This window comes from Phaethon lepturus, unplaced genomic scaffold (assembly GCF_000687285.1).
Source record: "Phaethon lepturus isolate BGI_N335 unplaced genomic scaffold, ASM68728v1 scaffold20954, whole genome shotgun sequence".
NCBI classification, from domain to species: Eukaryota; Metazoa; Chordata; class Aves; order Phaethontiformes; family Phaethontidae; genus Phaethon; species Phaethon lepturus.
The window spans coordinates 11,515-22,739 of NW_010535742.1; the positions used below are offsets into that span (position 1 = coordinate 11,515).

At 51.0% G+C, this 11,225-nt stretch overlaps 2 protein-coding genes across 2 annotated transcripts in view; one reads left to right on the forward strand and one right to left on the reverse strand.

Annotated features, from left to right (window-relative positions):
- The window catches only part of LOC104619906, a 1,848-nt gene extending 164 nt beyond the window's left edge, over window positions 1-1,684 (reverse strand). Inside the window, exon 1 of the mRNA XM_010285956.1 lies at window positions 10-1,684. Within this exon, the coding sequence (XP_010284258.1) occupies window positions 10-1,622 (1,613 nt within the window). The 5' untranslated portion in view covers window positions 1,623-1,684. The remainder of the gene's footprint in view (window positions 1-9) is intronic.
- A 3,753-nt stretch (window positions 1,685-5,437) lies between these two features.
- On the forward strand, window positions 5,438-11,184 carry CD8B (CD8b molecule; the record flags this gene model as incomplete). The annotated part of the gene is made up of 4 exons (XM_010285957.1): window positions 5,438-5,483; window positions 8,257-8,607; window positions 10,456-10,551; window positions 11,095-11,184. Coding segments are annotated over exons 1-4 (583 nt in total), but the record flags the coding sequence as incomplete, so codon positions are not given.
- Window positions 11,185-11,225: the final 41 nt, after the last annotated feature.

Genomic DNA, 11,225 nt, shown 5'->3' on the forward strand with positions numbered 1-11,225 from the left:
AAAGCACACCCTGCCGACAAGCCGTCAATATCCTCCTGCTTCTCGTATTTTATCAAGCGCTTCCTCAGCTCGGCCCGCCAAGGGTTGGACTTCTGAAACCTCAGCCCTTGCTGGTTCTCTTTCCCCAAACCTCCCTTGCTGTCAGGATCTTTTCGGTTGTCTCCCTGCATTTTTCTCACCCCGGCATTTTGGAAGGACATGGCCGAGGTTTTCCCTTTCTTCCCCCCCAGCATGTACCCTGGGAACGCCTGCTTTTGCAGCTCAAAATTCTGGGTCAGGATCTGCTCCAGCTCCGACAGCGGCTTTCTGGCCGCATCCCCACCGGCAATGACCCGCAATGGGGGGGTCAGCCCCACCACCAGCGGCTCCTTGAATTCAGGCCTGTCAAAATCAAGGGGGGAGTCCTTTGAGCCAGGCAGCCCGGCTATCTGGTAGAGCATCTTCTTACGGTTAACGTAGGCGTCTGGCCGCTCCTCAGGGTTTTGCTTCTCCTGGTGAAAGAGGACTAAGGGGTTGACCTCTGGGAAGAACATCTTCAGCACGGCCAGCTGGACATCCCCGATGTCCTGGACGTTGCCCATCTGCACGTCCCCTGGCAGTGCCGCAAAATCGTCTGGTTTCATGCACTTCCTCACCACGTCTATCAGGTCACTCACTAAGTTGCCGCTCTGGCACCGGGGCAGCCGCTGGGCCCTAGACAGCCAGTTGACTGCTGTCTCCTTTGTCAACGGCCCCAGCATCTTCCCCACTGTCTTGAGCTGCTCGGGGGTAAACCAGAGCACAGCCCTGTTGGTGTCTATGGCCTGGAGTGGGCCATGGCCAGCCGGCTGCTCGTCTGGGGGGGCCTTTTTAATTTTGGAAGCCTCCACCTCCCCTCCTTGCAACTGGCACATCTCCTCCCGCAGAGGAGCATAGGGGGATGGCCTGGTGGGGCCGTTGGCACCCCACACATCATCCTCATAGTCATAGTGGGGCGGGTGCGGGTCTAGGGACTCCTCCCCCTCGCCATTACCAAACCGGCTCCTCTTGCCTTGCATGGCAGCCACGATGCCCCTTGACACCCCCAGCTCCGCCTGCAGCTCCTGGATCTTGGCGTGGCATACCTTGTGATCAGGGCCGGTGCCCCGGTCCCGCTGGACGTCCTGCAGGACTGCCCGCACCGCGCTTTGCGCATCGTGGGTCTCCCCGATCCACTTGCCAACCTCCTTCTCCAGCTCCTCCGTTTTCAGCTTCTCATAGCCCAGCTTGCTCTCCAGCCGGGTGATCTCCACCGCGCTCCGCAGAGAGTCCCCGCACAAACCCTGCACCTCTGCCCGCAGGTTGTCCACCTGCATTTTAAGTTCACCCTTGGCCTGCTCCAATGTCTGCACGTTCTCAAGAGTCTCCTTCAACAATTTGGACAACTCCCTGCTCACCATCAACAAACCCTGCAAAGCAGCTCGCTTCTTGCACTTGTTAGTGGGTTTGGGCTTTTTGGACTCCTCTGACCAGCTCTCCCACTGCTGGCACAGCTGCTGGTATGCCTCAGGGCCCTGGAAGGCCCCCGGGGACCAAACTGGGGGGAGACACTTCTGGAGCACAAACTGCTCCAGCTTCCAGTTGCTAACGATGTCGGTCATCATAGTGAGGGGAACGAGATCCGAGATGGCTCCGTCCCAGGGCAAAGCTACCGTAACACCACCACCAACCCACCCGCAGAGGAAGGCTGCAACCCTGCAGTCCACCCCTCCGAAAAACCTGCCGGGGGGATGCCAAACCTGGGTCGCGGCCGAGCGGGCGGCCGCCGCAACCCGCCGGCTCCCGGGAAGGAGACAAGGAAGGGATGGGGGAATGGGTGAAGGAAAGCAGAGGTGTAATAGGACCCCGATAAGAAGATCTCACCAATCCTTGGCTGGACGTCCTGGCAGTCCTGGAGATCTGGAGACGGTCACCGCAGAGCTCCGGCAGACTCGGCGCCTTTCGCAGCAAGGTGTTAGCGAGGTCTTGCTCCAGTGGCTTTTTATAGCCATGGCAGGTTGTTGTTTGGGGCTGAGAACGCCTCTGCTTACTTCTTCGGTGGCTCTTCCTCCTGCAGGTGTTGGATCCCTCCCCCTGTCTTCCCAAGGACAGTTTCTTTGTCTTTCCTTATCCTCTCTGGCACTGATTAGGGAGACTGAAAACATGGGAGCAGCTGCTCTGCCCCTTATCTATTTTGGGGGGGCCCAGGATTAGTCACCGCTCACTCCTGCTAACCTCTGCTTGCACCAAGTGTCCTGAAGAGGGAGAGCTGGAGCCTGTGCCTTCAGCATCCATCCTCCCAAAGTCCCTCAATGGCTTCCTCTCTTGCTGCACACACCGTGAGCACCTGGGGTTTGGGGGGGAGATCACATGGGGCTCACACCTGACACCGGTAACACACGCAGTCTCTCCAAACTTCCCCCCAAGCACAAATTGCTTGCTTTTCCCCCAGTGAAATCTTCCAGAAGCGACACCCTTCCCTGGAATAAAATAATTTAATAAATCTAAAAAAAAAAAAAAGGAAGTTCACCCGTGGCTGCTTAAGTCCTGGGGAGTTTCCATCCAGCAGCCTGTTATCCCCAACAGGCTTTTATTTCCAGGCCCTGCAGTATTGGCCATGTTGGACCAGGCTTGAGGCTGAGCAGCCCTCCCTGATCCCAGAAGTCAGCCCTTGTATCCCAGAAAGCACAGAGGGAATGGATTTTTCCTTATTTTTATGGCAGCTCCTCCTCCAGCCTGGCATTTACAGCCCAGCTGCAATTACCTCTGCTGCAAGATGGGAGTTTAGCAGAGATGAAGCCCCAGCCAGGTCCTGCTTCTTTTCCGCAGACCCCTTTCCTCTACCCCGATGTTTTGCTCCAACCCGCCGAGAGCAAACACTTTGCTGTAAGAAACATATCACAGGGAGAAAACAAAAAGCTGGAAATGTAAGGAAGCTGGTGGAAGCACAGGGGATTAGTGTCAGCGTGGTGAGGTACGTGGGGTGCGGGCTGAGAAAAAGAAGAGGGGCTGTTTCCGCTGGGATGGGCGAGGAGGAGACCCACAGGGCAAGCACCGAGATGGGGCAGGGAGGTGGCTGGTCTGGGGACTGGGATGGTTGTCTTTCAGTTCAGAAAAAGAACAAATTCCCCCTAGAAAATGTGCAGCTGAATGACACAAATCCACCAAAATTCAGCGATCCCCGCTTCTTGCTCCAGCTGCGAGCCAAACCCTCGTGATTAGGAGCTGCTGTACCCCAGCAAGGTCACCAACAAATCTCGCTTGTGTTAACAGATCAGCTCAGCTTACACCCTTTTTTCCTCCCCTATTTTCTTCCCAGAACAGCAGCCCCAAACAATGTGGGGAGATCATAAACAGCAGCTGTTCCCCTGCATGTTCCCACAGTGCTTTTATTTTTGTTGGCGATGGGCTGCCAGACAAAGGCATCCCACCTCCAAAATGTTTTCTCCTAGGAGCAACACCCGGCCCTGAGAACAGCTTGGCCTCTGGTAAATAATTCAACTGCGGATGAACAGCAGCTTCAAAGAAAAATTAAAAATTAATCCCTGTTCCAGCAGACACACTATGCTTTTATGTTGCAAATAGTCCTTTTTCTTTCCAAACTATAGGTAACGCGATGCAGGGAAGCATCTCTAAAGCTGCTATAATGGCCTGGGGAATCCTCCCAAGCCAAAATATCTGCTTAGACAACCCAGTGTCACTGGTCATGCAGCAGCCCGGTGTAAAGTGCCCTGTGTCCAAGGTTGTAACGGTGACAAAAGCCACCTCTGGGAGCACGTGGGTCTTGGCCAGGAGGCCAGAAGATGCTCCAGGTGACAGCAGCAGTGAGAAAAGGGGGACAGAGCCCTTGCAGCAGCCCGGGATGTCGGGCTCAGCTCAGCAACTTCGTCCCAGGGATAAAGGGAAAATGCACTTGCAGTGGCATTTCTCATATTAAGCAAACCCCCCGAAAAAGAGTTGCCTACACCCCATTCTGGGGAGTCCCACTTTGGGAGTGAGGGGCAATAAAAGGGGAAAGGTGAGCAGGAGGTGAAGAGGGGAAAAGCTGCACACCACACTGGGGCTCAGCTCCGAAAACAGGCCCTTAAAAGCACTGAAATGCCTTTGAAAGCACTGAAATTACTTTCTCCTGCCAGGAAAGAGTTAAGGAACCATTCAGCCGACCCTAAATTTTAGCAGCCCAGCCCTTCGTGGCAAGGTTTTTGATGGTTAGCAACCCGCTTCGAGCAGGAAATTATTTTAAACACAAATGGGGAGGGGATGTGTTACAGCAGCATGGAAAAATCTGGTGCAAAATGGACCAAAAAAATCGTACCGCGCGAGATGCAAAATCTTTTTTCCCATTTGTCCGCCAACTCAAACCCCGGGGGAGGCTTCTCGGTGCCCCCACATGAGAACCCCCCCCAGGAAATCCCCCCTCACCAGGGAACCAGCCCCGGGGAGATGCTGAGGCTTTGTAAGGACCACAAATATCTGCACAAGTAGGGCATAAAAGAAAACCGAACCCTGCTGGGCAGCCAAGAGGGCAGTGAATAAATAAAATTAATAATTTTTTTTTTCCCAAACATGGAAATATTGACACCAGTTCACCCTTGTAATTTCACATCACATATTTCACTCTCTGAATCCTAAACCTCAAGTGCTTCAAATCTCTCCCTCCCGAAGACATTTCAAAGCCACTGTGATATTTCATCGATCATTTAAATATTTCTGTGTATGAGCCGTGCAGTGTTGCAGCAAGGTGGGGAGCCCCAGCAGAATTTCCTTATTTTTGTGGTTTTTTCAGACACTAAAGGCTTGTTTGAAGTTTCTTGCTCTTGGCTTCAAAGTTTTCTGTGATGCCTCACGCCTCTGCTTTATGGTGAGCTAGTTTGGGGTTAAGCATTTTCCAGGCCCAGAGAAAAATGCCTCCTGCTAAAGATTCTGCTGAAGCAAACAACCCCACAGCTCAAATGCCATCTTCTCCTTATTTTGAATGCGTTTTGATTTCAACAAAGGAGAAACCAGCCAAAATTCATCCTTTCCTGCTTCTCTGTTTAATGCCGAGCTCCTGCATTTGTCATTTTTTTAATTGCATGGAGGGAGATTAAAAGAAGGAGGAAAAACTAGATGATGAAATATGAAGAAATCCTAACTAAAAACCAATGAGTTTTCATTTATTTTCTTCCTGAAGGCGATTTCGGGGGTTCCCGTGCAGTGCTGGAGAAGCACATGGGGCTGCCGCCCTGATGCACACCTGGATGTGGGGCTCGGCGCAGAAGCTGCCGGGCTGGGGCGCTGGGCGCTGCCGCGGCAGATGCTCTTCCGCAGCCGTCAGTGAGACATCTGCGCCCAGGCGGGGAAGAACCTCCTGGGGGGGAGCCAGCCCTGCCACCGAGAGGTGACCGTGCGTGGAAAGGGGGAGCTGGCACAAGACCCCTCCGTCACTGACTCCACCGCCATGGCCCGGCCATGGCTCCATCTCTGCATCTGCCTCCAGATCCCAGGTAAGAGGGACATATCTCTTAAGGGTTGAGGGCACCTAAAATCATGCTGGAGCCTCTCCTCCGCCCTGCTGCAGCACATGGGATGCATTGCACAGCATCTGGATGATGGAAGTTTAAATATACAGGCATAGTATAGATCTACAGGATATTACTACCTAATCAGCACAATTTTTGGACGTGCTTTAGCTTTTGGTCAGCCCTGAAGTGGTCAGGCAGTTGGACTAAATGATCATTGTAGGTCCCTTCCAACTCAAATAGTCTAGTCCTATTCTATTCTATTCTATTCTATTCTATTCTATTCTATTCTATTCTATTCTATTCTTTATAGTGCAATATATAATGGTATAGACACTGCAGAGTTTGTTTTTACTGCACCCTCTTAGTGCAGACGGTCTGTGAGCAACTGCTGATGGAGAAGTTAAAGTAGCACCTATGCTGCCTGTGTAACGCAGAGACGATAAACATCCCATCAAATTTTCTTCTAAATCTATCCAAGGATTGAATGTTTCCCAAGGGCCACAGCTGGAATTATAAAATCGTGTGTTATAAAACCATGCTGCCTTCTGCTTATTGCAGACAGCTTGCAGGAGGTCTGGACCGAATATGTACAGTCGATGTCGTGGCAAAGTGGTAGAATTATGCTTTAAAGGACAAATTGTGCCATCAGTTCTTAGGTGGAAAGTGTTGAGAGCTTGAAACACCTGCTAAATGTGTATATTAGGGTGGTCCCTAAGTTGGTCCCCAAGACGTTGTCCAACCCGGGTCCAGAGCTGCCCAGCATCCTTGCTAGAGGCTGTCAGGACTGCAGGGTGTGTTGTTCACGTCGCACGGTGGTCATCGAGCCGCGGCATAACATGGCCGATCTGGCAGCAAACAGCCTGAGGCACTTTATTAACACCTATATACAGGTAATAATATCCTATAGATCTATACGGTGGGGTCCCTGCAGAGAAAACCCCAATGAATTAGTTTGTTCTGCCCGTGCAAAGGGAAAAGGGACCATTTTCGAGCTGCTGCAGGCTGGTCTGGCCAAGCACGTGGAAACAAACCCAGCCTGATTCCCTCTGGTCCCCTGCAAGAATATGCACTGGGAGAGGGAAGAGGGAGCTTTGGGGGGATGAAGGTGCGGCAGAAGATGAGCTTTTCTGCCCTGGCTCCCTCCCAGCTCACCCCACTGGAGCTTAACCACTGGCTCAGAGCTGAGCTGAGTGTTTTCCAGGATCCCTTCTCATCCCTTCCGATTCATCTAGTCATCCCTCCAATGGCTCGAGGAAAAGGTTTTCATGGGGGGTTGAATTTCCCATGCCCAGCAGAGCCAGACCTTAGGGCAGCCAAGGAGACCCTCAAGCCACCATGCCCCATGGCCACACGCATTTCATCCCCTAAAAAACTACATACAGGTATTTGCCAGAGCAAAGCTTGTGAGGGTTGCACTCCCAAAACCTGAAAGTCATGTATTTTAATAATAAGGAGACATTTATATTGTAGCAGGGCCAGAGGATGTGGTGAAATGCTGAGGCTGCTGTGCAACACCTGAATTTTGACATTGCAATATTAGGGCTGAAGCCTGCTCATCTCTGCAGCGCGCTGGCCGCGATGGGGTCGTCGGCGTGGGGACGCAGGAAGGGTCTGGAGCTGTCGGTCACCAGAGCCCTCTCCTCTGCCTGTTCCCATCAGGGACATGAGGGCCATCAGGGCCATGGGGATGGCTACAGGTGTTCTTGTGGTCATGCAAACCCATTCCCATACCGCTGGGATGGCAGGGCTGCAGGAGGCTGTTTGCAACAACTACTGCAAGCAGTTTGGGGATTTTGAAGTAACAGAGACATTTTAAAGTAAGAAAAGCCAAAAAAAACGTTTCGTTGAGCTTTTTGCACAGCTTTAAAACACGCCTGGGAAACAGCAGGGGGAAGCGAGAGCATCCTTATCTTCAGAGGGCTGTTTTTCACTTCATCGTGGCGTATCTGCAGCTTTGTTTGCTGAACAGAAAGGATCACAAGTTACCTGTTATCCTTTTCACAAGGACACATCCTCGCTCACACACAGACACCGCTCACATCTGCCCAGGCCAAACACGACTCAGATAATTTCCATGAAAGATGCAAAGCCTAAACAGGGCGATGTGGTGCCAAACTGAAGCTTTCAACCCCACCGCTACCCCTCACTCCCTCTCTTTTCCCAGGTCTCGAAATTCATATGAAAATAATGTCGTCTGAAAACAAAGATCAAATTCGTTCATTTTTGAAGACATTTTGCACATTTTTTCATCTTTTTTCTGCACCTGAAATGAAGTTTATTGGTGTGGCATCTGTTAGAACGAAAATCTGACAAATAAGTTGAGAGGCTCAAAAAAATTCTGTTGTAGGATAGGTGAAGCCTCTCCAAAAAACGAGAGAGAAAATGAGGGCAGGAGAGGGGCATCCACAGGAGCAGGTGGGGATGCCCTTCCCTGAATATACAGCCCCAAGAACACCCTGAAAATCATCCCTCCATCCCTCTCCCTGCCACTGAGCCTTCTCCCTAGATGAGTGTTTACAGGGCAAATTCTACCTGTATAGCTAGACTTGACCAAAAAATAGCTGGGGATCCCAAAAACGCCTCTCGGGGAATATGGGAGCATCCTGATAAAGATTGTCCTGTTTCTTACTTGTGTGATCCCCTGATCTGTGACTATTTGATCTTATTAAGCCCACAAAGAAAATCTGCAGTTAGTGTGGAAGAAAAATAATGAAAAGAAAATAATAATTCTGTATTCCTGTCTCTTTTTTCTTAGGTTTCTGTACAAATCTACTTTTAACCCAGACTCCAGAGCATATTTTAGCCCAAACTAACAACAAAACAGAAATCCTCTGTGAGCCGAAGATGGATCACGCTGGGCTGTACTGGTACCGCTGGAGCCAGGAGAGGCAAAATTTTGAGTTCTTGATATTTTCCAGCCCATTGGGCAAAGCCACGTACGGTGCAAACATCAGGCAGGACAAGTTCAGTGTCCATGCAGGCAGTTCCCGCACCTCCTACAGCCTGCACATCAGCCACCTCCACGCCTCGGACAACGGCACCTATTACTGCTCCGTCTCCCAGTCCTCCCAGCTCCTCCTGGGCAGCGGGACACGGCTCAGTGTGGGTAAGCATCACCCCCGGGGCTCAAAAATGTGCCATCTGTGGGCTGTGATGAGGTCCCCTGGGTAAGGGATGATGCATGTTGGTAGACCATTCCCAATTTTATGATGCAAGGTTGGGCGTCCGGGGTTTTTCTGAAGAGACCTATGAGACTGGATAAGGGAGAAAATAGAGAAAATAGCTAAATTTTAGGTCAGCTGCGTGTGATAGTCCTTTTGCCATGAGCAGTTGCTCTGCTGTGGTCATGCCTTGAGCACCACGTTGGTCCTAGTGCTTTAGGATTTTCGTGGGAAGACCTCCAGCCCCTGATATTGCCATGCCCTGTGGTAGTTCAGATGAGGCTGGACGTGTGCCCTGCTAAGCTCCCGGGCCCTTCCGTGCCATGGTTCTTCCTTACCCTTCCTCCAAGTGACAAGAGCAGCAGCTTCAAGGCCAGAGGACATCACCCCTCGCTTCTCTGGGGTGGCTCTGACTGCAGGTTTCAAGCCTGTCCTTCACATAAAGGACAGAATTGGGATTTATTTCTCAAAGCTCACAACCCCTCACAACTCACCATCACTGGGGAGCTCCAACCAGAAATCAGAGCTGTCTGTGGGTGGCATTGGGGGAATGATACTTTACAGACCCTGGGTCATACAGCAGCTCTTTTCAGCCCATTTTTCCCTTGACCACCGAGCAGGAGGTGTGTAGAAAAACTAAAGTGTTTGAAGTAGGATTCAGCCCTTTCTTTTCAGGCTTTTAGGGAGACAAATAACTTATTTAACCAAGATGCAGCTATGGCTGCTGGCTCTAAATCATCCCCAGTGTCCCAACCTTTCTGGGTTTTTTTTTGCAAATATGCCTTGCATCTTGAGCTGGCTGAGAAATCCCTTTTGGATCCTTGCCGGCTTGAAGAAAAGCTGGTTTCAGATAAAGGAGAACTGTTTTTTATCAACTGGGCGCATATCTATGTGCAAAGCAAAGCATGAAAAACAGGGCTGAAATTCAGCGTGATCAAGGACACTCCAGTTTAAAACTAAACATCAGCAGGTGTTCTGGGAGGATTCAGGCTTTGATGGATATTTTCTTTTTTCCCTTTAGTACACATGATAAAATAAATTGTCTTTAAGCTCCTTTTCTTTAAGTGCGTTAGAATGTAAGGGACAGGTTGTCCAGGTAAATCCTAGGCACCTGATGTCTTACTTTTCCCTGTAAAAGAACGGTGGTTGCCATAGGAATTTCAGTCCTGGATAGAAGTAGAAAAAAATAGGTTTGAATCCCAGAATTTTGAATAAGTGGAGTTTGAGTGGTCAGAAGTGCAAATTTAATGACATTACTGGGATATTTTCCTGACCAACTTTACAGAGAGATGAATGTGCTCCATTGTAACTCAGATACATATAATAAATCCTGCCCTCATTAGCAAAAAAAAAAAAAAAAAAAAATCCAATTCTGAGCAAAGATTAGAGCAATTTGAAGACAGAAAAGGCACAGGGCTCCCTTAAAACCTCCTGGTGCTTCTGAAATCTCCTGCTACCTGTGATTTGGTGCAACACTGTTGAGGTGGTTCCTGGCAGTAAATGTAGCTCAAGGAAGTTTTCTTTTTCCCTTCCTTAACCTATTGCCCTTGTTTCCTGGCAAAACATTTTGCCCTTGTTTTATTAACACTTTTCCAAGCTCTTGGTAACTTCTGTGGCCAACGAGAGGTTCAGGTCAAGCTCCCAGCCCCTCTGGGTGACCCAGCCCTTTGTGGGGGTCCCTGGATGGGGCTAGCTTTAAAAGCCAAAATTTCCAGTCTTTCTTGCTTGCTGTTTGAGACCGCTGCTGCACTCAGTGCCATAATAACCCTCCTCTTCTCCTCCTTATCCACCAGTTGATGTTTTGCCTCTGCCTCCAAAGACCACTCAGGCACCGCTCTCCAAAAAGCCCGTGCGGTGCGTAACCAAAAGCAAAGCTGCCAGCAAGAAAGGTAGGGCAGCGGGTTGGCTTGCAAAAGGGTTTTGCTGAGCTCCTGGGGGTCTCCAGGGTTCAGCTGGAGTTTGTCCTGGGGTGGGGGCAACCATGATGTGACCCTGCCAGGGGTGGGCATCTGGTCCACCTAGCCCACCGCTCTGGATGGAGCTGACCTGCGTTTAGGAGTGGTCCCTTGGGATATACAGGGGTTTAGGGGCCAGGATGTATTTCCATTTAGCTCTGCCTACGCTCTGGTGTCTGCTTGCGGGTGCAGCCCCTGCGGGTGCAGCGTCAGTCCTGCAGGCATGGTGAATTCCCGTGCCAGAGAGGACACCTCAAAAAAGGATATCGTGACTCATAGCCAAGTTCCCTGCAACGCCTTCCGGGTGTAATGCATCCTCCAAGCAATACCCCCAGGTGACGGTCATGTCCTCCACCCCTCCTGAGCCTTGCTTTTCTCTGCTCCCCACCCTTCATGCCCCAAATCTGCCCTGGTAGGATGCTACCGGGTGCTGAGCTGGGGGGGCAGCTCCACACCACATCCTCTCCTGCTCCCCAGGTGTCTGCAGCCCCCTGGTCTGGGTGCCCCTGGCCACCAGCATCCTGGTCCTCCTGCTGAGCCTGGTCCCCACCGCCTACCGCCTTCACCGTAAGCATCCCACCCGCCCCGGGGGACGATGAGGGGTGTCA